Source organism: Lonchura striata, chromosome 30 (assembly GCF_046129695.1).
Source record: "Lonchura striata isolate bLonStr1 chromosome 30, bLonStr1.mat, whole genome shotgun sequence".
Classification (NCBI taxonomy): Eukaryota; Metazoa; Chordata; class Aves; order Passeriformes; family Estrildidae; genus Lonchura; species Lonchura striata.
The window spans coordinates 5,719,983-5,747,684 of NC_134632.1; the positions used below are offsets into that span (position 1 = coordinate 5,719,983).

General features: G+C 51.0%; 1 protein-coding gene across 3 annotated transcripts; it reads left to right on the plus strand.

Annotated features, from left to right (window-relative positions):
* Nucleotides 1-3,216: 3,216 nt before the first annotated feature.
* On the plus strand, nucleotides 3,217-22,018 carry CTTNBP2NL (CTTNBP2 N-terminal like). Of its 3 annotated transcripts, none has more exons than XM_021539500.2 (5): nucleotides 3,217-3,272; nucleotides 8,782-8,889; nucleotides 17,727-17,957; nucleotides 19,270-19,377; nucleotides 20,108-22,018. In XM_021539500.2, the coding sequence occupies exons 2-5, from the start codon at nucleotides 8,791-8,793 to the stop codon at nucleotides 21,575-21,577; spliced, it is 1,908 nt and encodes a 635-aa protein (XP_021395175.2). In that variant the 5' UTR covers nucleotides 3,217-3,272; nucleotides 8,782-8,790; the 3' UTR covers nucleotides 21,578-22,018. The 3 variants fall into 3 exon arrangements, with proteins under 3 accessions (XP_021395175.2, XP_021395174.2, XP_021395177.2); XM_021539499.2 differs by having other exon boundaries at nucleotides 3,269-3,375; XM_021539502.2 differs by lacking the exon at nucleotides 3,217-3,272 and adding an exon at nucleotides 3,286-3,361.
* The last annotated feature ends 5,684 nt before the right edge of the window (nucleotides 22,019-27,702 follow it).

Genomic DNA, 27,702 nt, shown 5'->3' on the forward strand with positions numbered 1-27,702 from the left:
ATCTCTCCTACCACTTCTTTCCCTGCTGGGGGTTTTTGGTGGTTGATCCTCGCCGGCAGGACAGGAGCCTGCCCAGTGCTGCGGAGGGGCCCCTCCCGGTTCCCCCCCAGCTTCCCAAAGAGCCGAGAGCTCCTGCTCCCATCCCACAGCACCCACAGCCCCCAGAGAGGCTCGCCCCGGGAGCCCCTGCCTCTTCCTGGGACTCGTGGCACAGGTCCCACAACAGAGCCAGGGAGCCAGAACCTCCTGCACAGGCCTGTGCCCGTCCTCATCTGTGAGCAGCTGCTGCAGCCACCCGGCCCTGTCCTCTCCTTGGCCCGTCTCTGCTGCTTCCTTCCACCAGAAACCCACCCAGCACAGACTCTCAGGGTACCTGATTTTTCTGCCTCTATCTGACACACCTGGCAATCACAGAATCACAGAATGGCCTGGCTTGCAAAGGACCTCAAAGCTCATCTCTTTCCACCTCCTGCCACGGGCAGGGACGCTTTCCACTATCCTAAGTTGCTCCAGGCCCCGTCCAACCTGACCTTGAACACTTCCAGTGATGGGGCAGCCACAATTTCTCTGGGCAGTCTGTGCCTGTACCTCTACTGCATGTTAAAAAGTGCAAAGTGTAAAGTGACCAAACAGCCTGGAGAGAAATGTCTTCCAGACCTCAAAAGCCTCCTCCTGTCCTGTGCAGATGATTTATTGCCCCCTCAATGCAGACCAGTGGGCAACTGAATATATTCTTTATCTTTAATTTTTTTTCTGTATAGACTCAGCCATTAAACCTTTTTTTCCTCTCAATTGCACTAATTTTAAAGGCTGCAGTTGTTTATTTGCCACCCCTGAGACCACCTAGGAGCTTTAGGACTCTGAATCCCTTCAGATGTTTGCAAGTGTCCTCACCAAGCCCCAGAACAGAGAAGCTTTTGGTGCCAGATGTTCCCTGATGTAATTCATGCATCCGTGACCTTTCCAGGCTCAATTCATCTCTAGTCAATCAGCCTCACGCAAAGCTCTTTCTGCACAAAGGTCTCCTTTCTCCTGCGTTCCCAGGAGTGGGACTGGGCAGCACCAGGAATGTTTGCAGCAGGAATGGCCAGCAAGCAGATGATCCCGCCGACGGTCCGTGCCAGCCTGGAAATACAAGGAAACACAGGCGCTCCCTTGCTGTTTTGAGATGTGAATGTTTTAGGTGTGCTCTGTGGAATTTGGAAAAGCAGCTCCAGCGCAGCCGCTCCCGAGCAGCGGAGCTGTGTCTGAGCAGGAGCTGTGGACGCGCGGGGGCGCGGCAGCCCCGCCAACGGCACCGGAGGTTTGCGGGCACCGGAGGTTTGCGGGCACCGGAGGTTTGTGGGCACCGGAGGTTTGCGGGCACCGGAGGTTTGCGGGCACCGGAGCGCGGGGATGCGCCCGGGCCGCACCGCTGGGCACACCTGAGCCGCACCGCTGGGCACACCCGGGCTGCACAGATGGGCACACCTGAGCCGCACCGCTGGGCACACCCGGGCTGCACAGATGGGCACGCCCGGGCTGCACAGATGGGCACACCCGGGCCGCACCGCTGGGCACACCTGAGCCGCACCGCTGGGCACACCCGGGCTGCACAGATGGGCACGCCCGGGCTGCACAGATTGGCACACCTGAGCCGCACCGCTGGGCACGCCCGGGCTGCACAGATGAGCACGCCCGGGCCGCACCGCTGGGCACGCCCGGGCTGCACAGATGGGCACACCCGGGCCGCACAGATGGGCACACCTGAGCCGCACCGCTGGGCACGCCCGGGCCGCACCGCCTCCCTGGGCAGCCCATTCCAGTGGGTAATCAATCCCCCTTTCAGTGAAGGATTCCTTCCTAACGTTCCAACTGAACCTCCTCCGGTGCAGCTCGGGGCGCTCCCGGTGGCGGGGAAGGCCACTGAACCGTTCTCGGCCCTGCAGAACCAGCGATGCCGAGCACACCTCGTGGCACGCTCAGGGGCGGAACGGCTGGCCGTGCTCTCCGCAGAAAGAAAAGGCTCGCTCCCGTTCCCGCTGTCTGCGGCTTAGCGGAGCGCTGGGTCAGCGGCTGGGGCAGCAAAAATCCCGCTGCCCTCGGCAGTGCGGCCCGGCGAGCCCCGGCTGCGGCCCCCGCGGGCAGCATTCCCCCAGCGCCCATCCCAGCGCACCCGGGGCCCTTCCATCGGCCTCGGCAGGTAAAGAAATCGAAACGCTGACTTCTGCACAGCACCTCCGCCCAGGAGCATTGCTCGGCCCTTGCGAAAGCTCCCCAGAGGGAAGTTGTGCCCGGCAGTGAGGGCGGTGCCCACGCCGAGGACCTGCCCGGTGAGTCACTGCCCAGGTAAGGCACTGCCCAGGTGAGTCACTGCCCAGGTGGGTCATTGTCCGGTGAGTCACAGCCCAGGTGAGGCACTGCCCAGCTGAGGAACTGCCCAGCTGAGGCACTGCCCAGGTGAGGCACTGCCCAGGTGAGGCACTGCCCAGGTGAGGCACTGCCCAGCTGAGGCACTGCCCAGGTGAGGCACTGCCCAGGTGAGGCACTGCCCAGGTAAGGCACTGCCCAGCTGAGGCACTGCCCAGCTGAGGCACTGCCCAGGTAAGGCACTGCCCAGGTGAGGCACTGCCCAGGTGAGGCACTGCCCAGCTGAGGCACTGCCCAGGTGAGCCCTGCTACAAAGCAGCACTGTTAGAAGGCTGCTGCACAAAGGAAACAGAGATATTATGGACGTCCTTGGGCCAACCATCAGTGTCCAGAGTGATGCCAAGTTCAGGCGCCATGAAGGCAGCAGGACCCGGAGTGTCGGGGGAGACGGACTGTCCCGCAGTGACGCGGGGCCGGGGCTCAGAGTCGCTGTGAGGGCACTGCCCTGCCACGGGCAGCGAGAGGGGTCTGAGGGCACTGCCCGTGTTCCCCTGTCCCGGGTTGGCACGGCCCTTCCCGCCGCTGGGACCCGGACCGGACCGGGAGCCGCCCGGGATACAACCGCGGGCCGGGGGCGGCGGCCCGGGCGGTGCCTCGGCCCCGCCCCGCCGGAAGTGACGCACCAATCACGGCCGCCCGCTCGCTCCGCCGCGAACAAAAGGGATTTTCAGCCGCGGCCCCGCCCTCCGCGCCGCCTCATTGGCTGTGCCCTCCCACGCCCCGCCTTCCCCGCGGCGGATTGGCCCGCGGCCGCAGCGGCGGCGGCGCTGATTGGCGGGCGGGCCGTCGGTCAGCGGGCGGGGCGGGGCGGCCGATGGGGAGCGGAGCGGCGGCGGCGGCGGCGGCGGCGCGGGGCCGGGCAGGTCGGTGCCGAGCCGAGCCGAGCCGAGCCGAGCCGAGCCGAGCCGTGTCCGCTCCCGGCTCGCCCCGGCCCGGCGCAGCGCTGCCCCCGGTGGGCAGGGGCAGGTGCGGGGCGGCGCGGCCCGCGGGGCTGAGAGGGGCGGGGGCGGCTGCGGTCGGGGCTAGGGCGGCCGCGGGCGGCGGGGAAGGGGAGGTATCGGGGGAACGGGAGATCGGGGGGCGGTGCCGGGGGCGCGGGGGCCGGGGGGCGTTACCGGGATGTGGGCGTCCCCGCCCGGTCCAGCCGGGCCCGGCGGACCGAAAGGCGATGGAGCCGGTGTTCCCCGCGCCCGCCTTCCTTCCCCGCGGCCGCGGGCTCCGGTGCGGCGTGTCTCTTTGTTCGCCGCGGTGGTACCGGGCCGGTGCAGCGCGGGAGCCGCCGAGCCCGGCCCCTGCCGCCCGTTCGCTCCCGGGCCGGTGCCACTGTCCCGGGCCGTGCCGCTGTCCCGGGCCGTGCCGCTGTCCCGGGCCGTGCCACTGTCCCGGACCGTGCCACTGTCCCGGGCCGGTGCCGCTGTCCCGGACCGTGCCACTGTCCCGGGCCGGTGCCGCTGTCCCGGGCCGTGCCGCTGTCCCGGGCCGGTGCCGCTCCCGGGCCGGTGCCGCTGTCCCGGGCCGTGCCGCACGGCCCGGGCCGGTCCGCTCCCGGGCCGTACCACTGTCCCGGGCCGGTGCCGCTGTCCCGGGCCGGTGCCTCTGTCCCGGGCCGGTGCCGCTCCCGGGCCGTGCCGCTGTCCCGGGCCGTGCCGCACGGCCCGGGCCGTACCACTGTCCCGGGCCGGTGCCGCTGTCCCGGGCCGGTGCCGCTATCCCGGGCCGGTGCCTCTCCCGGGCCGTGCCGCTGTCCCGGGCCGTGCCGCTGTCCCGGGCCGGTGCCGCTATCCCGGGCCGGTCCGCTCCCGGGCCGGTGCCGCTCCCGGGCCGTGCCGCTCCCGGGCCGTGCCGCTGTCCCGGGCTGACCCGCGGTGCTCGCCCGTCCCGGGCCGGGGTCGGGGCCGGCAGGAGGGGCGAGGCTCCCGGGGCTGAAGGTCAGCAGCCAGCGATGGTTTCTGTTCTCTCTCAAGGAGCTCCGGTTGCTGCACAGGGGCTTCAAGGAGCCACACAAAATCCATGTCAAAATTGTGCTAATTTTCTTCCCTCTGAGTATTACTTCAAAAACTAATGTGGTGAGGGTGTTTCTTTGAGGGTAATGCCGTTTTTCCTTTAGGGCTGAGATACAAAGGTGGAGGAAATATAAACGCTTCTCATTTTAACCGAGACCACCACAGTAGTGATGCAATGCCAGGTAGCATTGTGGATGCACAATTATTAAGTCTGTTCGCATTTTTTCATTGCATAGACATATGTAATTATTGAAACTACTCAAACGCCACCCGATACACGCAGAAGCAATTTTGGGAACTTGTCTATCAGGACTTCTCAGACTGGTCATTTAGGTTCTCCCATTAATGTCATTACACGACTGCCCGTGCTGTCTTCTGGAAAATATCAGTTCCTCTTCAGGAACACAGGAAGGAAAATTAAGCTGATTCAGAATTATGGGCATTGTGGCATTGTTGCGTTGGTGTAAGTTTAGGAAATGCCCTCTTTCAAAGGAAGTAGGAGCAACAAGCTTTGTTCTTCATGATGTTTTTTTTTAAAAGTAGAAGAGTTTTGAGCTGGGGGCTCGCAGAGGATCCTGAAGCTGCCCTCCCCATGCCTCAGGCTGTGCGTTCAGCTCCCCTTGTGTTCCTGCCAGTGACTCCAGCCCTTGCTGAGGTCGGTGGGTGAGGTTCTCCTGTGCTGGCAACCTTTTCCCGGTGGGTTCGTGCCCCTGTGTGTGTGAGAGCAGTGAAATGTAGCTTGGCATGGTTTCATGATCCTCCCGCCGTGATTGAGGGTGCAGAGGAGCTGCCAGGGCTGCCAGCTTATCTGTGTGTTCCTCAAGTGGCACATGCCAGAGATAACTCCCCCGTCTCTTGGCTCGCGTGCTTGTACGGACACTTAAACTGCTCTCGATGGTTATTTTCAGTGAAATACTGGGAAATAACTTTCTTAGAAAGGTTTTATCTCCTTGTGGGTGGGTATGGGTCTGTCAAGGAGGCTCCAGTGGTTCACAGCTGAAAGGAAGCTCACCTTCAGGCAAGCAGAAAGTGATTATTTTAGTTTATGCTCTAAACTCTGGCTTATTGTCCAAAAATGGCCGTGTATCTTAGATTCGGGGCAAATATTTATATAATCAGACTAAACAACAAGGTCTTTGTGGTTTGTGATCTGTGTGAGTGCACTCAGAATATTTCCCTGGATGTAAAGGGGTAACCTTCCCTGGGAGTTGCTGGATCTTGTTTCTGATGCTGGGAAGCTCTCTGTGTCTTGGTTAAAGGTTTGGAAATAGAGTCAGGTTCCCCAGCTGAGGTGCCCAGATCACTCTGGTAGAATGAGAATGTTTCCAAGGGGGGAATTGGGTAATTTAATAGAGTTGGTGTGATTTTTTGATTAGAAGTTGGATGAGGGAAGGCACAAGGATGTGTAGCTTGAAAGCAGCTTTGGAAAAGTCAGCTCAGGATCCTGGAAGGATGGGAATGGATTTGGGTTTAGATTTGGATAGGGGAAAAGGAGCTCAAATACATGCTTATTAGCTCTCTGATCCAGAGATGCTTCTTGTTTCTGTAAATTAGTAGCATCAAATGAATAGGGCTTTTTTGTCCCCTGAATTTTCAGCTCCCCAGAGTGGCCCTTAAAGGGAATGTTGGGATTGTGACCCATTCAGCATAACAGACATCTGCCTGGGGTGCTGTAAAAGCTCCCTGCAGATCACTGGAGGATTCAGGTACATTTTGGTGGGTGTTTTTAGAGCAGTGACTTCATTTTTATATCTGCTCCCAGTCTGTTCCCTCAGCAGTGTGAAGTAACCGATGCAAACAAAGCAGGTAGAGATCTTCTCTTGCAGCAGGTTGCACATGAGAGGAAGCTGAGGCTGTACCACTTACATACCTTTAATGTTACCTCTTGTTGTTGCATAAATGATTACTGTGCAAACTGGCTCCTGCTCTTTATTTCCCTGAAGTATTTTTACCTGTATATTTTAGGACAGGGCTTGTTTATGTTATTAAGCACATTAAGGACTACAGAGGCATGGTTAGAATAGCATGGCTTATTCATGTCACACTGGGAAGAACAAGTCACAATGGGAGTAGTTAGAATACAGAGCAGAAATTATTGCTGCCCTGACTAATGGCTTTAAAATGCCAAACTGCAGCTGGTAGCTGTCCTTGCTGTAAGACTGAGCTGTTTGGTCGCTCTTGGGAGATGCAGCTGCATTTCCACATCATCTCTTTTTAAAGAGTGGATGCAGTCATGTTGGAAGTCCATGTCCAACGCTTGCTGCCCTGATACGTTTTATTCTAAGATCTCCAAGGAATTCTCCTTTTTCAGTCAGGTTTATAATGCCCCAATGCTACTGTAACTTGGTGAGTGTATGGCAATAAAAGGCATTTCCCATTGGTGTTGATTCAGTCTTAGAGCCTGTGAATTTAGTCTGTGCAACGGCTGAGATAGTTCTGAAATCAAGCTGTGCATCTCCTAAGCAGATGTTTGGATATTCCACATCTAAAGGCTGCCCAGGGAAATGCTGCAGCTTTGGCATAAGCACCAATGCAAATAAGGTGAATTTCAAAGTCTAGAACCAGGCTATGTCTTTTCTCACTCTGTGTGGCTACTTCTTTATGTTTTAGTATTTCTTTGCTGCTTCTGTTATCCGTCTTCCATTTTTCTAAGATGACCAAGTTGTAAATCACACTCCTTCCACATGGTCTCAGCCAGTCAGGCTCCCCATGGCAGCAGAGCCCTCCAGCCATGTCCAGAGCTGAGGGAGAGGGTCAGGCTCCCACCCTGGACATCTCTCAGGCAAGGTCCATTGACTGACCAGAAGTGACCGGTGCTGAAGAGTGACCAGCACTGCCCTGGCCTACAGAAATGTGATTTTACTCAATACAGCGAGTACCCTGAATTGTGCCTTTGTGTCAGGTTTTGATCAGGGTTTTTGGACACAGTGACAAGTATGAGCAGATTTCCCAAACGTTCCACTCTTGGGTTTTCCTCTTGAATCTGTGAATGGATCTGCAGCAGGGAACAGAAACGCAACGCTGGCAGATCTGCGGTGTCCAGTTCAGTTTGGTTTTGGAACAGCCAGTCGTGGTCACTCCACTGGCGTTTCCTTGAGCAGCCCATGCCAACGGGAGGGTGGGCCAGGAGAGCCTGTAAGAAACGCTGCTGCTTCGTGGGATTTCACGTAAAACACGGTGTGAGGCAGGAATGTGGGTTTGATGGGACACTTCCCTGCTTAGCAGAGGGGCATGGAGTTTATTTCTGATTTCTCATGCTATATGAACACTACAGAACTTTCTGTTCCCAGCGACTGGAAAACTGCTCTGGCACAAACAAGACTGAACTTGCTTTTGTGTGTAGCTCTCCAAGGCACAGTTATGCAAATCACTTGTAAAAGAGCAGTGACTTCAGACAAACTAGACTTCAGCTGAATGTTTTAGCTGGATAGACTTCTCCAGTAGGGGCTAATTTAACCCTTTATCAATCACTTGCCACTGGAGTTTGATGTCTCTGAGTATCTTCTTCATGCTGTAGCATATTCTGCTTGACACGAAGTGTGGTGAAAGATGGACATGACTTGGACTCAGAAAAGTATATTTGATGGTTGAGCAAAGCACAAGACTGTATCAATGGGTATATTTTCATCAGAGAAAAAGATTTAGTCTGAAATTATTTCCATTTTTAACAAAATAATGTAACAAAAAGGCTTATTACAGGACAGTGTTAGGTGTATCAGCAAAGATGCTAGGGAATATGAGGCCTCTTTATGTGCAGTTCAGATGATGGATCTCTTATGTAGGCAGTAGAATTATGTTTAATAAATGAGGCCGATATTGAAAACTATTTGAAAGAATAGTAATTAAGTGTGTGTTTTCTGTGGCATTGATTTTTGTGAAGTGGTTTGGGCCTGCTCCATCAGCATGGATAATGGCATTCCCAGGAAGCGAAGCCCAGCGCTGCGGCATTCCCGTCACTGCTGAGCTCCTGTGGGTGGCCCACGCTGGCCTTCCTTCATCACAGCTCCTCAGCGATATCTGCAGCTGTCTGAGGCAGATGTGGAATCAGTATGACTTTTAAATATCTGTGTTCTTCCCCTCTCCTGTTAACTTTGACTGCTTCTTGGTGAATATTGTCCTGTCCTGTTAGCCCACACGTTCTGCCATCACCATCTGGGTGTGCATATGTTCCTGTCCCTCAGGAGGAGGTGACAAATGCATCTTCTGCAGCTGGTATTGGAAGCTGGAGAGAAGATTATCCCCCCTCAGGGCAATTTGCAATCCAAAAAGCTGGAAGCTGAACTTAAATGGAGATTATATGTCATAGCTTCGAATACTGATCCTAATGTCCAAAGAAATGCCTACTAAACTAGTTTTCATTATTTTTCAGGTTTTCAGGATGAATCTGGAAAAACTCAGCAAACCAGAACTACTGACGCTGTTTAGCATTCTTGAGGGAGAATTAGAAGCAAGAGATCTTGTCATAGAGGCTTTAAAGGTAGGTTTTAAGTATCAGGATAAGAAACAAACATGACAACAGTGCTACTGTAAGTTCTGCAGAGAGCGTGTATCCAAGGTGAAATTCAGAGGTAAAGATTCATTACTGATTCAGAATCCCATTTTATTATCAGCAGGATTACATAGCAAATGCTGTAGATGATTTTTAACTTGGAATTCATTGTTGGAAGCTGGCTGCAAGAAGCGGTTTGGTATTGAAATACATTGTTGTGTGTGTGTCTTCATCCTTTCTGATAAAGTACCATGAGTTTCTGCTGTGTAAAAGGTCTATCAGAATCCCTTTTTAGGTTTTTTTCCCCTTTTAGCAAGGAGAGCTGCTTAAAGCAGAAGCTCTTCTCTCCAAGAGGGATCACAGATTAGTATTTTAGTGACAATAACGTCACACTAAGTAAAAAGCATCCGTGGCTTTGTGTTGACTAAGCCACCATAAGCTGGCACTGCTGAGAGCAACAGCCCTGAGTGCTCAGCTACTTATTGCTTCCCTTTGCTGGCACGAGCATTAGTGTAACCTTGCAGTGAGGCAGATGCCAGCTAAAAGTGCTCCAAAAAGCCGTTTTCAGTCCCTGTCAGTGCAGCTGAGGTCGTGGTGCTGTGGGAGCATGCCATGGGACAGGGCAGGAGTGCTGCTGGAGCCTCTTCCTGCAGCTGAGGGAGAGTGGCTGCTGTGCTGTGAGCTCTGTGCTGCTGCTCGCCTGGATCAGGGAGTGCAGGTCTCTGCACAGTTTGCTGTGTTGGTATTGAGCCTGGAAATTATTTTACAAAATACATTGTCCATGTGTAATTCTGCTGCTCTTTGAAGGATGCCTGGTTGGCACTCAGCCTCAGCAAAGTGAAAAAAACGGTGGTATAAATGATGGCAGGGGTCAATTTTGGAAGGAATTAGTTGTGTCAGGGTTGAATCCTGAAGGCTTTTTCAAGCTGACCTGTCACTGCTCATAATGTATGAAACTTGCAGCTATTTCAAAAGAGGAATGGCAGCTTGCAGACCTGAGAGCTGCAGGGACTTGCTTTTCCAGCAAAAGCTTCTCCAGCTTGATTCCAAACATCTTTTAGGGGAGTGGAGGCATATCCTTCTCCAGAAGAGTTGGGATGCTTATGTTTGTTGTTAGTTGCTTTTGCATTAGATAATCCTTTTATTTTGGAGGAATATTGTTAGTTCTCAAAACTATTGATCAGGTGGAAGGTATGTTTTCTGTTTTGATCCATACTTGCAAGTTTCTGCTCAGTCCTGAGATCCATTTTTTCACTGTGTGTGGTCAGAATGTATTACCAAAACAAGCCTCCCTTCAGTATTTCAGTGTGAAATGTGCACAGTGGAGCACAGAGAGACTGATGGGAAGAAATGTAGCAGCTCCATTCCAGAGGCTTTTTATTGCCTACCTTCCAGTAGTGTAAAGCAATTATCTTTCCTGTTGAAATTTAACATGCAGTTCTCTCTTATGTGAGGAGATTAACAAAGTAAGGATACCCTTTGACATAATTTGTCAAGTACTCATAACTGAGAAGAAATTAAACGAAATTGTAACCTATGCTTGATAATTATGGAGTATAAAATACTGATCTAATCAAAGGTTAGGGCTATTTTCCCCTTCCTCTGTCAGGGATATGCTGTAGTGTTCCATCTGGGGATTGTGAGGACAGCTGGAGCTGGTGGGAAAGGGCAATGAGAGCTTCAGCTCCAAGCTGGCTCTTGCTGAGGCCTCAGAGAGTGATCTCAGGGGAGAATGCCACCCTGGCATGGCCTGTGCCTGCAGCACGGGGGGATGCAGCAGTGTCCAGCTGTGCTGTCCTCCTGCAGAGCTTGTCCTCAGTGCTGCCTCTGCTGCCCTTTCCTGCGGGAAGGAAAAGTCGTGGAACTGCCTCATCTGGGGCTGGCCAAAGGTTCAGCAGCACAGACCTTCCAGCTTTGCTTTGTCTGTTTATTTGGAATATACAGCCAGAGAAATACTGGCCTTACACTGTTTTTGTCATTGTTTGCTGATAGTAACTGTGGTAACAGCTTTACTGTGCCTCGCTGGCCGAAAGACTTTGTGTGTGACTAATTAAAGGAAACCTTGCTAATCTGTTTACTCACGTTTTGATACATAAAAGTGCTGCCCTGAAGAAAAAACAACTTCTAAGACTGACTTAAAGATTTGCACTCTTGAGAATATTTCATTTGACGTGTATAAATTGGACAAATGGAGTTGCAATTTTTGGAGAGGAGCTGGGATGCCAGGGCTGGGGGAAGCTGGTTGTTGCACACACAGAGGAGCTGTCTGCCATGGCCTCACAGCTCTCTCAGTTCCCTAAGTGTTATGGACAGGGTGTCCTGCCTCGGCAGCTGCATTTCTTTGGAAGAGAAATAGTTTTATGTTAAATGTGAGTATATGTTGGAGCAGGTGGAGTTCAGTGCTCTGAACTTTCTTAGAGGATTGCATAATCCTAAACCACAGCAGTGATTTTCTCCAGCAGCTATGTTAAACACGTAGATGCCAGTGGTTGGAAATCAGAATTTTATCTGCCTGTTTGCTTCGCTCATAGTAACAAAAACACATTTCACTTCCTGGGCTAATTTTACTTCTGCTTCAGATTTAAATGATTCTGAGCTCTGGTTGTTTGAGTCAAATCCTTTGGTGCATTATAGAAAAGGACAAGCACTTGCAGAGGAAGAGTACCTTAATTTGTAAACATGTCATCTGGTTGTAGTACAGTCTGCAATAATTGATATTCCTGCACGCTTAAAGACAAACATTTTGCATCTGGCATTTAGCAGAGAGAATCCATGCGTGCAGATGACAAAGCTTAAAATAGTTTTCCTCTCCCTCGTGGTATCAGGCACTTGTTGGCTGGCACTGGCCCTGTTTCTCTCTGTGACAGAATCGAGCTGCTGAGCCAGGCGTTCCAGACACTGCTTGTTGAACTCACTCCTTTTTTCCCCCTCTTTTCATCCCCTTTTCCCAGATCTTGGTCCTTTCTTCCTTGCTGTCTGACAAACTGACTGTATTCAAAATATTCTTTCCCAGTGCTTCAGTTTGCTTCCTCTGTTTTAAAACCTCTTTGGAAAAAAAAAAAAACCTAACTTTTTTTTTTTTTTTTGCTTGAAAGTAGCTTCCTGTCCACTACATAAATTTCAATGTTCTCCTTGGAACAGATTTTAAGCCTGACTTCTTATTGTGCTCCTTTTCCTGTAGTTATAATTGTGTTTATATCATCCAAAATCCAAGATGCTGTCAGAGAGTTGCATAATCCTGAGAGTTGGACTCTCAGTCCTGGCTGCTGTGCAGGAAGGGTTGCAGAGCCACAGGTTTGCCTTCTGAAATAGCACACCACGACTGGAAACAATTCAATATTTAAATGGATCTCTATCGCTGTGTTAGAGCACTTTGTTCCCTCCCCCCTGTTTTCCATACATTAGAACTGGGTTCTGTTTACTTTTAGAAAACAGGAAACAGCTTTCTGGCTTATTCTTTTATGTTAATAAAGCCTCAGGCAATTTACACTGGAATAGAAACTGTTTTGTGTTAATGACTGGGAGTTGGTATTCATCTCTTTGCTTCGAGTCCAGCAATTCACCATAAAGCAATATTAATGAAAAACTAGGTGTTATTTGTTAGTGGATTTAGAAATTAGGTTTACAGCGCAGTTTCAAAAACTTAAGTCTACCTCTTGTTTAAATAAAAAGAAAAGTTCAGTAATACAAAACCTTCCTGCTGTTAAATCTTTCACAGATGGGGCAAATTGGGCTTATGCATCACTTAGAAAGCAGCTTCCATGGAGCAGTGTTCCCGTGGGTGCTGTCTTGCTGGAATGCAGGCATTCCTTACAGCTTTTCTTGCAGGCTTGGGGAATTTTTTTTGTTTATTTCTTGCATGAAGCAGCAGGGTTTGGCAGTACCTCTGAAGAAGTGGCTCTCCTCACCTTCAGCGTGCCAGGCGTGTGCTGAGGGGAGCAGAGGGGTGTGGGGGTGCCTCCCGTGCTGGAAGGCTCCTGCTCGGGGCTCCGGCTGGGGTGCAGCTGGGCTCCTGATTTGGGGTGAGTCCTGAGCAGGGTGCAGCCCCTGGGCACCAGCCCAGCCAGCCTTGCCCCGGAGCCTCCCAGGAGAGGAAATTGCACTTTTGTGCTGCTTGACATTTCCTGAGAAAGCTGCTTCTACTTTTCAGAGCTGATAGCAGGTCTCACTTGGGCAGATGTGGGTAGCTCTGGTTTGTCAGGTCTGCTCGCTTGATGCAATGATGGCAATTAAGACAGATGCTGCATTTGAACAGTTTCCTTGGTGGCTCTGTGGCACTGCTGCAGAGCTGGAGCTACTGCAACACTGGAAATCCCATTCCAGCACTTTGACATTTATTTTTGGGCAAAGCAAGTGGTCCCCACCCCCATTTCCCTTCTCTCTCAGGGCTTGCTGTGACCTCAGCCTGTCTTTATTCCCAACTTCTGTCTCTGGGGAGAGAAGCTAATAAGGAAGTTCAAGGCAGTAAGGAGCTATTTAAAGCTTATTCCACTCTCTGCTGCATGAAGGAGGAACTTCTGTGCAAATTATTACTGGAGAACTGCAAACTCAGTAGCTAGAGTTAATTAAGAGTGTGTTTGTTTTGTACCAAGGGTTAAAACCTGAACTCTGAAATTACAGGGAGGAGAAATGCTCTACTTGATGTCCAAAAAACACTTGAAATAGGTCCTGGAAATTCCCTGTTTGATGTTCCAGTAAAACAAGTTGTAAAGATTGCTGAAGGTTTCAGTAATAAACAAGGTTTCAGTAGCAAGAAATATTTTATTAAAAAAAAAAAAATACAGAAATTGCTTATGGGAAACATTCATCCCAAAACAGCCTAGAAATCCCAAGGGGAAACAGTAGCTTTTTCCTAACAAAACAAAGCATTTGCTTTGCCTGCCTGCACAGGAAACATCTTTTCAGTTGGGTCAGATGTTGCTTCAGCCCTAGAAAATCAGAATTATCTCTTCCCAGACAGACTAGCAGTGGTCCACTACTCAAACTTGAGCTCAAAGCCAGCCAGTTTCACATGGAACCCCCTCTACTTATGCCTAATTTTTCCAGTCTTCTGGAAGTTTACTTTTAAGGATAGTTCACATGTATAGTTCCATCTTTTTTTTAAAAGCACCCAAGCTTATACATTATCTTCTCTTCCTGTTGGGAGAGGTCAGTTTAAGAGTCTTGAAAATTGCTGAATAATCCATTTAGTTGCTTCTGGAATTCAAGTATTTTGTTGGGAAATTCACAGTTCTGCATGTTTGAGATGACAGAGGTGGAGGTACTAAATTAGGAGATGTAATTGCACAGAATTGCATCTTCTTTCAAAGCACCGTTGCTGATGTTGGAGGTCTGTATGTCATCTCTGGTGTTCAGATGAAATTTTCCACTCCTTAATTAACACTGCATTTTGTAACCTTATTTCCTTTCCATTTAACCTTGACTTTCTGTGGATTTGTGTTTTCTGTGCTGGGATCTGATCTAGGTTGATTTTTTTTCTCTTTGGGCACACTAACAGACTGTTCCTCTACCATCAAGTTCCTTCTGTGCTGAAAGCTGAACAGCAGCGGTATTTAAGGTAGAATCCAGTTCAGCCAGGACAAAATCAGAAGTGTTGCAGATGTTTGGACGTGACCTCCAGTGCCAGAGAAGCTGAGCTGCAGATCTGTCTCAGGGAGGAGCAGCAGCCAGAGCAGAGGTCATTCTCTGACATTTCCACACCTGTATAAACCAGCCTCTGGAGATTATGGCACTGACTTCATTTTCCAAGGGCTGCCTCAGTAGTTCAGGTGGCTGCTCTGTAGGACCTGTGGCACAGAGGTGTCACGGGCTGGACAATCCCTGTTTGCATTTCCAAGTGCACAGTGGCCAAACCACTGGGTTTGTTTTTGCAAACATGGTGTGGTCGGTGTAGGATGACCTGGTTAAGACTTTCTCCAGTCTAGACAGCTTTAATTAAATGTTTATGCTCTGCTGGCTACTGAAGAAGAATAGCTGGACTTGAGAAAGCTCTTAATGTTATGATAGTCTCATCTGTTTGTCATGCTAGTTCAGGAAAATACTTAATTGCTCAAAGTAGCAAGGAAGAACTTCTTGTTCTTTCCCAAACAGGAAATCAGCCACCCCACTGAATTCAGAGTGGGTGGTTTATTCTGAGTTCAGAGCCCAGTGCTGTGAGGAGCGGAGCAAAACATGGCTTTTCTTACACCTTCAGTACTGCAAAAATCACCTTAAGCTCAGGTTTTGGAGCCCTTACTTGCTAGAAGCTGCCCAGCAGCAGAGGTGGGGTTTATTTATGCAGTTGAAGCACTGGTGCCCTTCTGAAGGGTCTCTCCCATGTTTCTGGGTAGAATGGCCAGCACTGGGATGAGTTGGGATTAAGCTCATCTGTCAAAGCAGTAAGGCCAGCTGGATGGAGATCCCAGTTCATATTTACAGACTTATTAATGCTTGAGTCACTTAGAAATTCCCTCCACACTTACATGGAGCTTTCATTTAGTCATTTATATAAACACTTTAGAAAAACAGAAGATTCCTGTTCCAAAAAAAAAAGCCAAACCTGTAGCTTTTCCTGTGATTCATTAAACCAGGGCTGTCCCATTATCCAGGGCTGCTCTCCCATTTCCAGGGCTGATCTTTTCCTTCCTCTCCATTTTTTTATTGTGTAAAGTTAGAACAATATCTCAAGCTCTGATCAAAGGTATCCACAGTTCCTGATGGATATTGCTGATAGAGAGGGAGGGGTATCTCTGAGTGTGCGCTGTTCCTCTGTGTTTGTTTACTGCAGGGTTAAAATCCAGCTCCAAACTGGAATCACAGGCTGGATGTCTCTAATTTGGTCATGGAGAAGATATTTTGGGTTGGGTTTTTTATGCCTCTTGTCAAGGTAATGCAAACACTTTTCCTTTAAAGAGCAAAAAGCTTTTTTTTTTGTTTATTTCATGTTAATCACATGGTTGCATTTCAGAATGCAGGTGGGACCAGCAAATCTCGCCAGCTCTTTGAATAAAGCCAAGTTTTATTATTTAACTCTCACTGTTCCAGTGTAGCTCTACCAGCTGCTGTCTGGGGATGTTCCACAATTCTGTGACTCCTGCTCTTTTGTGCTCAAGGGAAGCATTTGTGGTTTTGATACTGGGACATCACAAAAGAGCCATTCCAAGAAGTACTGGCTTCTGAGCTGTCTTTTCATTGAGTCAGGCCCAGTCTTTCCTGTGTCAATGATGTCCTTGTGCAATCCCATAAGAACTGGGTGACAGTTTGCCATTCCTGCTCCCTGGCAGGCGTTCTGGGCAGTGCACAGCGAGGCTGGCACGGGCTGGCTCTGCATTCAGAGCAGGGAGCTTTGTTCACTGAATGCCATTCCCAGCCTCAGCAGGGTTGGGCTGCTGTGGGGTTTGTGTTCAGGGCCCTCCACCAGCTCCAGAGAGCTGCTGTGCTTGGCCTGCAAAGGGTAATGTGCCAGCTGGGAGCAGAAGGGTGAAGCACACCTGGGAAGGGCACACAGCATTTGTTCAGAGCAGTTGCTCAAGGGAAAACGTGTGTGCTGTGGCAGGAGAAGGGCATTTGGGGTCAGAGCCCTTCTGAGGTCACACATACTGAAGTCTGTTCTGAATTAAACACACTTTGATAAAGGTCCTGGGGTTCACTCCTGCATTTCAGTGCTGCAGGTGTCTCGAGCAGAGGACAAACCTCTTCCTTCTCTTGGCCTCACCGAGGCCATGCCAGTGCAGAGCAGAAAAGTCATTTATACTGCAGAAAAAAGAAGGTATGAACTGTCATGATAAGCTGTCCTTACAGGACAACACAAATCCAGAGGGACCAAGCTGAAGTCTCATATTCAGGTGCTATTTCTTGGCAGGTGCATCAGCTCTGCTGGGCATGGGGTGGTGCTGTCAGCAACACACAGGGGAATGGAACACTGTCACAGGTTTTCACAAATGATCACAATTCAGCCCAGAACCATTTCACTGGAAATCAGTGGTTGTATTTCTTTGAGCCAAGATGCCTCTGAGGGCTCTTTTGCATCTACATCTGGTTTTCTGTGTCTTCTGTTGCATAAATATTTGCTTTCTTATCATGGTGCTGAACACACAGATAATACTTTCATATCTGTCTATGAGATTTTGTTTTGTTTTTAGACCTTCAGAGTCATCATTGACTAGGATAAGCCTATGGGTATCCTAACAAACAGATTTACAGATGGGATGGCTGATTAATGGAATAACTGGGGTTGGAAGAGACCTCTGAGCTCATTGAGTCCAGACATTAAGCACTGTAAATGTAGAGCCTAGTACGTGTGAGTTGTCTTAATTCTTACAAGCACCAAAGGAAACTTCATCATTCCTGTCTTGCTGCTTGAGAAACTAAACTCTGTTTAGTCTGGATGAGAACATTAAAGATTTTATTAACAATTCACAGATTTATGGGTCTTGTGAGAATGAAACTCTTTAATTGCTCAACATGAAATTCTTTGATGGTGACATAGTCAAGGAAACCACACAACTGCTTCTTTCACTGATGCACAATAAATGATTAAATCTGTTATTGAGCAAGAGTTGGTACTTACCTTCTTTCCTTTCACACAGCTGTGGAATTTAAGTCAAGGCCCTGGCAGGTAGCTGTGGTATCAGGATGTTTGTAGACTGAATATATTGTGGAGATGCTGTGTTTTCAAGCAAGATTTGTCTTTGTTTCCTTTATTTCTAGCAGATAACAGGATATGAATCAGACTTTGTTAAATTCTTTTTAAATGGAAAACTGGGGAAAAGGAGTATTAACTACAAAGGCCTGTTTTTTTAGCTAGTTTAAGTGTATTAAAATGCAAATTTGTTTTTGTGTTGCAGGCCCAGCACAGGGACACATTCATTGAGGAACGCTATGGGAAATACAACATCAGTGATCCACTGATGGCTTTGCAGAGAGATTTTGAGACACTGAAAGAGGGGAATCATGGTGAAAAGCAGCCAGTATGCTCCAATCCTTTATCTATTTTGAAAGTGGTGATGAAACATTGCAAGAATATGCAGGAAAGAATGTTATCCCAACTAGCTGCTGCGGAAAGCAGGCACAGAAAGGTAGGTTTGGCCTCAATTAAGATGTGCAGAAGTTATAGTTGCAAGGATGTATGGAGTGACCAAAAGTATTTTTCTTGCCATTTGGCCTCTTTACTGAAGCACCTATTATTCTTCAGACATACCTTTAATGTATATTGACACCAATAAAGTGCTTGGTCATGTGTCGGACCATACTACCACAAAAAAATTGATGTCACTAGAAGTAAGAACAAGTCTGTGCTTCACTTTTCAGCCAAGTATCCAACTAAGTCATACACTAAAATCAGATAGTTTTTCACGGTTTCTGTCTACTTCTGTGAAAGCTTCCTGTATATTTGATGATATTTAAGCATTATTTGGAAGCTTAAGTTTCAGGAAGACTGAGGAGCTGCTAAGTTCATGGTGAGCATGTGTTGGGAGAGCTTAGTTTTGGTGATGAGATAAGCAGAGCATCTCGGGAAGTTTGTATTCTGTCTTTTTTGTTAATAGCATCTCAATTATTCATGTAATTCAGTGTTAAAGCTGAAGGAGCTCCTTCACTGGGCCCTTATGGGAAGCAGTTTCACTTCAAGAGCTCATCTTGTTAAGTGGAAGAACAAATTAATGTTCTTTAAATAAACTTTACACTGGAGTCCTCGAGTCCCTGTAAGGCACTGGGAGAAGGATGAGTGGGAATTGCTGCTGGAGCCACAGCAGGGAGCGTCCTGTTGTTCCAGCCCCGTGTGTCCTGCAGGCAGCACCTCTGCTCCTGCTCGGCCTTGCACTGATGGTCCTGCCAGGAAATTCTGAGTTGCGAGGGACAAGAGGCACAAACTGAAATACAGGAATTTCCAGCTGACTAGGAGGAAAAACTGAGTTACTTTGAGGGTGACAGAACACTGGAACAGGCTGTGGAGGGGTTGTGGATTCTCCTTCGTCGCCAATATTCAGAACCCTCCTGGACTGATGTGTGCAACTTGCTCCAGGGCAAGGCCTTGGCAAGGGGGTCGGGCTGGGTGACCTCCAGAGATCCCTTCCAGCCCCAGCCGATCTGCAATGAGGGCACCATTCATAACATGAACCTCCCAAGGATCCTGCACAGTCTGGGGGAAAAGTGTGCAATTGGGATATTTAATAACAAAGTGATCGCAGACCCAGCGTGAGGTTTCCCTAAGGTCTTTCACAAACTGGCTCACTTTGGCCAGGTAATAACAGAGCTTGTCCCAGAGCTGCTTTTGTGTGATGTGAGGTGAGCTGGGCTCCTGCAGCTGCCGTGGTGGCTCTCTGTGCCACTCGGGCCTTGCAGAGGCACTGGTCTCTGCCTGCTGTTGAGTGGCTGCTCTTTGTTGGGCAGGTGATCCTGGACCTGGAGGAGGAGAGGCAGCGGCACGCCCAGGACACGGCCGAGGGCGACGATGTCACCTACATGCTGGAGAAGGAGCGGGAGCGGCTCACCCAGCAGGTACCAGCCCGGGGGCAGCTGGGCAGGGCTGTGCTGGGAGAGCAGCAGGAGCCTCCCTCTGTAAGGCACTCCTAGCCACTTCTATCATCTTGGTATGAAAAGCAACCTCACATTGCTCTGCGTGTTTTGGTAGCTGAGCAGTGCTAAAAGGTATTAATAGGAAATCAAATGCTTTGAAATCTTGCTTCAGCCAGAAATCCGAGGAGATCTGAAGAACAGGATAGCATTTACAATTGATAGCTCCCTGTAGTACTCAAAATTCAGAATAAGTCGTGGCAGATCTCCTGGGGGAGTTTTTCAGAAATGCTAATAAATATTTAAGCCACTGTTTTCTGTTACTCAAGCGCTGTAGCCTTTGTTAAGCATACATAACACATCAGCATTTTAAAGCCTAAATGCCGTTAAAAGGCAAACTGACAAAGTGGTAAATGAGGTGGAAGGAAGCTTTGCTTGTTTGGTCAGTGCATGGCAGACTGGGTGTGTATGTCATTAAAGGCCAATCGAATTTCATACAGGATAAAACTACTAGTAAGTAATAATTGTTACTGTGTGCAAGCTGACTTGTATTGCTGATTTCTTGTGCAATAACCTCTTTCTTAGCCATTGTCATTTTTTACTGTAATTTCTCCAAGATACACAGTAAACCTGTTCCCTTTTGGGGTGTTGACCTTCATTTACTTTCAGAAGGTTTTATGGTGCCCTTAAAATCTCTTTTGTTCTGAACTTTTAGGTGGAGTTTGAAAAGTCCCAAGTGAAAAAGTTTGAGAAAGAGCAGAAGAAGCTGTCGAGCCAGTTGGAGGAGGAAAGGGCACGCCACAAGCAACTGTCTTCCATGCTTGTCGTGGAGTGCAAGAAAGCCACTGCCAAAGCAGCTGAAGAGGGCCAGAAGACAGCAGAACTGAGCTTGAAACTGGAAAAGGAGAAGAGTAAGGTGAGTAAACTGGAAGAGGAGCTGGCAGCCAAGAGGAAGCGGGGTTTGCAGATGGAAGCACAAGTAGAAAAGCAGCTCTCAGAGTTTGACATTGAAAGAGAACAGCTGAAAGCTAAGCTGAACAGAGAAGAAAACCGTACAAAAGCACTCAAAGAAGAGGTGGAATGTCTGAAGAAAGCCCTGAAAGAGCTGGAGGCTTCTTGCCAGGAGCACAGTCCCTCCAAGCCTGTGCATCCCAGCCCCTCGGTGACATCCAGGGGGGTCACAACTGACAGTCCCCCAATGAAATCTGTGTCCTGCCAGACCGAGAGTCTGCAGGCAGAACGAGCAAACCCTGCCAGCACCAGCAAAGCTGTTCACACCGTGTTTGCCAGCCCCCCTACACCTGCTCATTCCTATGCAAAATCCAACGGGCATTGCGACACAGACGTGCAGATGGGTGGGGAGACAAATGCTGCAGAGAGCCAAGTTCACAGGGAGAAATCTGCTGCGGCCGCAGAAGGTGCAGTGGAGAATGGAAGTTCTCCTGTAAGAACGGAGTCACCGGTGCATCTGACGTCCCAGCTGCCTTCTGCTGGGGCGTCCCTGTCTCCCAGCAGCACAGCTGCCTCCTCTCTGACCCCTTCTCCCTGCTCCTCGCCGGTGCTGAGCAAACGCTTAGTGGGAGCCTCGGCCAGCAGCCCCGGCTACCAGTCCTCCTACCAGGTGGGCATCAACCAGCGCTTCCACGCAGCTCGGCACAAGTTCCAGTCCCAGGCGGAGCAGGAGCACCAGCCAGGGGGCCTGCAGAGCCCTCCCTCCCGGGACCTGTCTCCCACCCTGGCAGACAACTCTGCTGCCAAGCAGCTGGCCCGCAACACAGTCACCCAGGTGCTGTCGCGATTCACCAGCCAGCAGGGCCCCATCAAGCCCGTCTCCCCTAACAGCTCCCCTTTTGGCACGGACTACCGAACCCTGGCGAATGCCGGCAGCCCCAAAACCGACTCTGGGCACTGTCCGAGCCCTGTCAAGGTTTCCAGCCCGCTAAGCCCGTTGTCTCCTGGAATTAAGTCACCAACCATTCCCAGAGCAGAAAGAGGGAACCCTCCACCCATTCCTCCGAAGAAGCCCGGCCTCGCTCAGTCACCTGCTGCTCCTGCTCCTCTAACCAAAACCTCTTCCCAGGCCTCCTCCCTGGGTGCCCCCATGGACGTGGCCAGCAGCTGCTCTAACAACCCTGTCGTGTCAAATGGCAAAGACCTGGAGATCCTCCTGCCAAGCAGCAGCTAGTCTCCAGAAAATGGGAATGTGACATTCCACAGCTTAGCTTACCCCAAGCTAAGACACCGTTTTTCCACTCCATGTTATTTATTTCTATAGTAGCAGATTCTGTCTGTATAAAGCATTTAGTATATTTTTTTTCTTTTTAATAGGTAGGAAAATATTTTTGTTTATGAAGAAACCCTTAACTACAGCTATACAGTAGCCTCCAAATGTCTCATGGCAGCAGTCAAATCATTAGAGATAACAACCATAATCATGTGGTGGGACCTATCAACCTCTAATGGGACTGAAATGCTACTTTTAAATTATGCAGAAGTAATTTTTGCAGACTTTTTATTCCAGATGAACATTTTATAAAAGTGCCTGAACTAAGCCTGCAATATGAATGTGATTCTTGGGAAAAGGTGAGGAGGGGAACATCTAGCTGCAGAAACAAATTCTTCTGAGTCCTGAATGTTGAAACCAGCACTGGTTTTCTTTTTACTTCTTTCCATTTGCTAAGATAAGTTAGCAAATGTGTTACAAATTGTGCTAGGTGACCACCAGACTGGTGCAGCCAGTCAGGCTGTGTCCTTCAGGACATAGCTTCCAGCTACTTGAGGAAGCACGCAGGAGTTTCTTGGGAAAAAATGTAGTTGTGATATCATCCAGATTATTTCTCTGTCAGTATTCCTTGTCCATATAGTTCTTTCTGCTTTCCTGCCGAGATGCCTGTGTGCTTTAAATGGCTGAACTCTGGTTTCTGGTGTATCACCTTGAATTTTCAAGCTCTTCAAGCATTCTACTGTTGTGTGTAGAACTTCTGAGAAAATTATCTTTCTGTTACTTGATAAAGATCTCACTATTACTTGAAAAAGTAACTCATCCATCCAATACAGGTTTTTTGCAACACCTGTGACATGGGATCTTCAACTTTAAACAAAAGCAATAATTTTGTTCCTCATCTGTGTCAGTTAAGTCTGACTCACCTGGGTTTTACCTGCTACCTGTGGCTAGCTTTCCTTGGCTGCAAATAGGGAACCAAATCATTGCTGCTGTGGAATTGAGTATGTGTACATGTGTAAGTATGTCACACACATACAGTGTATTAGGGAAGTGTTTATCTCTTCTTCATCTTCTGCCTCTCGTGAAGAACCATGGCAACTCACTGAGATTTAAAAAAATTCCTCATTGAGGAATTGCCTACGTTTGAGGCAGGTCATATGTGTGAAGAAGTATTTGGACCCAGGAGAAGCAGCTGATTCCTGTGCAGCAATGTTTGCTGCAAGAAAACCAACGGGCACAGCACAGTGGTTTTCTGAGTCACTGTGCTGAAAAATGCAGGACAAACACCACAGATAGTGGCAGAGGCTGAGAGCACGACCCCGAGTTAATGATCTCGGGTGCTGGATGTGAGCTGATCCTAAATTTAGAAACTGGACTTGCTGCTTGGTGTCGCCCAGCGTGGAGCACTTCCCCCAGCAGCAGAGTCGTGTTTGCACAGAGCACAGCTCCCACTGCCAGAGACTCGTTCTCCTTCTTCAGTTTTCACTGCTTCATTAGGCAAAACCCCTCTGCTGTGGGGAGATCCCTGTGCCAGGGGAGGCTGCAGAGCTGCCCGGGGAGGCTGCAGAGCTGCCCGGGGAGGCTGCAGAGCTGCCCGGGGAGGCTGGGGAGGCTGCAGAGCTGCCCGGGGAGGCTGCAGAGCTGCCCGGGGAGGCTGCAGAGCTGCCCAGGGAGGCTGCAGAGCTGCCCGGGGAGGCTGCAGAGCTGCCCGGGGAGGCTGCAGAGCTGCCCGGGGAGGCTGCAGAGCTGCCCGGGGAGGCTGCAGAGCTGCCCGGGGCAGAGCTGCCCCTTTGGGCTCTGAGCCTTGCCCCGCAGGACGTGGAGCTCTGTGCTGCTTTGAGGTGGGTGCTGCTGGAGTGACCCCACACAGCCGTGGCAGGGCTTTAGAGGTTTGCACAGACCTTTTAGTAGCCTTTTAGACAGTGGCACTGTGGGCTGTTGTTCTAATCCAGTGGAACAGTCAGGGACATGGAGGCAGCCAGAGCTAAATGGGCAGTGACTCTTTTGGAAGCACATTTATTACTTTTTTAACTAAGTGTCCACAGCAGATTTTTTTTTTGCTGTTGCTGAGAGTAAATGCAAAAAATGGATGGGCAAATAGATTTTGGCCCATGTATCCCTTCTGATTGAAAAGTGAGGCTTTTGTATACACTGCTTTAATGAGTTTCTTTACTTTTACATTAATCTGACTGGTATTATCCCCTTTATTGATAGCTCTAGAGAGAGAGATACTATGATGAAGTCTAATAGGAAATGCACTGAGTACTGTTTATTCTAAAATATAATATGGGAAGGGGTATGCAAAAGAATGTATTTTTGCTAGTAGACTAACTTCTGAAAGAAACTAAGCACAAGGGATTAAATGGATTCAACTAATTCAGTAAGACATTTAGAGTTAGTATTTAACTGTTGATGTAGATTCTGTGTGAAAGCAACTAAATATTTCTTTAACTCATATGTCCTAAGCAGACATTGGTGCAGAGTTTGTCACTGGCTAATGGAGTATAATGAAGTGCAAAACATATAACACTAGTATTAATTCATTAACACTTGTAAATTTGTAAAGCCAAATGTACCAAGCTGAAGTCTTTAATCATTTTTATAGCTGATGGCATTAAACATGTTAAACATTCATATTATCAATAAAGGATTTTATTTTTAAGATGTGCAAATTGCTTAAGGAAATGTTTGCAGTTGGGGCTGCCCAGCAGGAAAGTCCTGCTGGTGGTAACTGGGCATCTGTGCTAGCCTGGAACCTGGAGCTTGAATGGAAGCTCTGAAATGTCAGAACATAATTTTTGGGTGTACAGTGGATCCTGAGTAGTTTTGGCTGCTGCAGCCACAACATATTGGTCCTCCATCTCCACCCACCTGCAGCTGCCAGTGCTGGAAGTTGGGAGGTGCCCTGGGGCAGCTGTGCTTCAGGTGTCACAGCAAACTCTGGATGCTCCAGATGGATGCTCTGGCTTTTAGGTATTTTTAAATAAAAACAGTTTTCCTAGAGTACCTCTTAGCCACAGTGTCACGATTCTGAATTGATGACGCTGTATTAATGAACACTGTGGGGCTTGGGGAAGGAGAAGCCCTCCCCGTCCCTTGCTGATGCTCCAGACAGGATGCAGCCTTCTGGAAGCTCCCTCTGCCGCCGAGAATCGCAGCTCAGTTCTGTCGCAGAATGCAGCTGGGAGCAGAGCCTGGCTGCAGGAAAAGCTGCTTTGTCTGGGATGCAGCGTGTCCATGCACAGAACCAGCACCCTCTGCCCGGAGAGCTGGGGCTGCTCCATTGCCTCCCTGCCCTTCTGCAGGGCAGAGCCCACAGCTCCTGAGCCCCAGCAGTGACCTGATTTTCTTATCTTTGCCTGTTCACCTGTTCAGTTGAACAAGTTTTGCAACAGCCTGGGCAGAAGCTCTTTGTTCATCTCTCCAGGCTTGATGACATCCCCGAGGTCGTGCCAGTGCCGGCACCAGCCGAAAGGCACCAAACTGGTGCTGCCTCCTGCCCGGGCCAGCCGGAGGTGAGGAGCCCTGCCCGGGCCGCAACGGAGCTGGTGTGGCCCAGCCGCAGCCCCGGTGGCTTTTTAGAGCAGCAGCGTGGCAGGTCCTTGCCCCAGCGGGGGATGCTGGCAAGGCTTGGCTGAACAGCTCCGTGTCCCCCGGGCGTTATCCCGGCCCGGGGTTTGTGCAGGGCGAGGAGGGACCCGGGGGTTGTGGGGGAGCTACAGAGAGGGGTCCAAAGGTCTGTGCAGGGCAAGGAGGGAGCTCAGGGATCTGTGTGGGGAAAGCAGGGGGCCTGAGGCTTTGGCAGCCTCTGCACATGGGCTGCGGGCACTGCTGGGTGTGGGGCTGTGGCTGGGAAGCGCCGTCCGAGCCACCTCTGCCCCCATCCCCACCGGCCACCGGCGCACCCGGGCCGGCCAGGAGAGCTCCAGGCAGCCTGGGAGAAGGACGGGGAGCTCAGGGGCGGGCAGGGGAGCCCAGGACCGGGCAGGGACGCTCAGGACCGGGCAGGGATGCTCAGGACAGGGCAGGGATGCTCAGGGGCGGGCAGGGATGCTCAGGGCCGGGCAGGGGTGCTCAGGACAGGGCAGGGATGCTCAGGACAGGGCAGGGATGCTCAGGGGCGGGCAGGGGAGCTCAGGACCGGGCAGGGGAGCCCAAGGCCGGGCAGGGATGCTCAGAACAGGGCAGGAATGCCATTGCAGCCCGGGAAGGGCTCGACCCGTGCTCGGCGCGGCGGGGCCGCTGGAGGGCGACCGGCACCCAGGAACGGCCCGGGGAAAGGGAACGGGCCGGGGAACGGGAACGGGAACGGGAAGGGGAACGGGAAGGGGAACGGGAAGGGGAACGGGAAGGGGAATGGGCCGGGGAACGGGAACGGGAAGGGGAATGGGCCGGGGCCGCTCCCCGCCCGCCGCCCCGCCCGGGCTCGCCCCGGGCCGCTCCGGGCGGGACCGCGCTGGGCAGCGGCAGCGCCGCAGCCGGGACGGAAACGGGGCCCCGCCGCTGGGCATCGCCGGCAGCCGCCAGCGAAGGGCAGATCCGTCACACACGCCAGCGAAGGGCAGATCCGTCACACACCCCATCGCAGGGCATCCCATCGCAGGGCATCCCATCGCAGGGAATCCCATCGCAGGGAATCCCCCGGGAATCGTGGTTGCCCCCAAAAGCTGCAACCCACATTTCTGTCAGGAAAAACTCTTTTCCCTTGGCGTGCATTCAGCCTGAGCGCAAGCTCCGGGCCATGCGGCCCGCGGTGCCTGCGCGCCGGGTTTGTTTGCACAGCGCAGCCCCGGCTCTCCCCTCCGCCGGGGTGCGCCGGCCAAGGAAGCCTTCAGGCGCTGAGTGTTGCTGTGAAAAGTTTTCATGCCGCAGGTTTAGCACAGCAAACATGCCAAGAAGCCGAGCTCTGCTCACCCACTTCCCTGCCCCGCTAATTCCGCCTCGGCCACCGCCGCTGATAACCCCCGGGCGCCGGCCCGGCGCCGCGGCCCCGTCACCCGCCCCGCCGGCCCGGAGCAGCCGCTGAAGGGACCTGGGAAAATCCCTCTCAGGGCAATCATCTCTTTCGCGATAAAGATAGGGGAAGTAGCACACGGAGGGCTAGATTTGGAGGTTGAAATAATATGCTTCGGCTGCAGTTCTCTGCTTCCAGTTTGTACATCCTTCTGGTCCTGCTCCATGCCGGATCCCCTGCTCGTCCCTGAGTGTCTGTGCCTGCTCATAAAATCCACGTGCATGGCTGCAGCGATTTTACAGATGTACCTGCAACACAAACCAATTGTGTGTTGGCTGACTGGGAATCAGCGGCTGTCCATCTGAAAGCATTCCCCCATGGCCACTGATCCCACGTGCTGCATGCCTGGAGTCAGCTCTGGGTGAGGGGTGGCTCTGAGGGGTGCTGAGGGTGAGCTGAGCCCAAGGTGGGCTGGGCAGGGGCTGATCCCCGTGGAGAGCCACCCTGCACTGGGGTGCTTTGGAAGCTGAAGCCAGTGCAAGAGACAGGGGGGCTGCTCATGTTCTGGCTCGTTGTGGGTCCCAGGTCAGGCAGGGATCTGCAGAGCTCTCCAGCACAGGCATTGGTCCCCTGAACTGCCCTTCCATAGAGTGAGCAGATCTTGAGTGTCTAACAGACAAGGAAATCCAGATGAAGAGCTGATTCTGATTGCTTTCATCCTGATTTGGAAGCAATGGGGGAATTTGTGTGTGTGTGTGTGTGTGTGTGTGTGTGTGTGTGTGTGTGTGTGTGTGTGCAGTCCAAGAGCTTTTCACACACTGATGCCACAGCTCCACGCGCTGCTCATGAAAAGCTGGAGGAGCAGCATGTTCACTGGGCCTGGGCACAAACTCTCCTGGTGCCCACGTGCCATGGGCAGAGACCCCTGCAGAGCCCCTGTGCTGCCCAGTGCTCTTTGCTTGCCTCCCGTGCCAGGATGGATCTGCTGCTGCCAGCACCTACAGCCAGGTGCCAGAAATGGCCAGCTGGCGCCTGATGGCCGTGGGCTGGTACAGCTGCAAACCCAGAGTGAACCCTGGTGACTGGAGGGTGAAGAGCTGGGTCTCCGGGGTGACCTGCAGGAACAGCTGCC

What these genes read in the sequence shown, in the direction of transcription:
- CTTNBP2NL (XM_021539500.2), top strand. Translation starts at nt 8,791, where the DNA reads ATGAATCTGGAAAAACTCAGCAAACCAGAACTACTGACGCTGTTTAGC. An exon ending in CGGAAAGCAGGCACAGAAAG is followed by an intron (nt 17,958 to 19,269) that starts GTAGGTTTGGCC and finishes TTTGTTGGGCAG; the next exon opens with GTGATCCTGGACCTGGAGGA. An exon ending in GGGAGCGGCTCACCCAGCAG is followed by an intron (nt 19,378 to 20,107) that starts GTACCAGCCCGG and finishes CTGAACTTTTAG; the next exon opens with GTGGAGTTTGAAAAGTCCCA.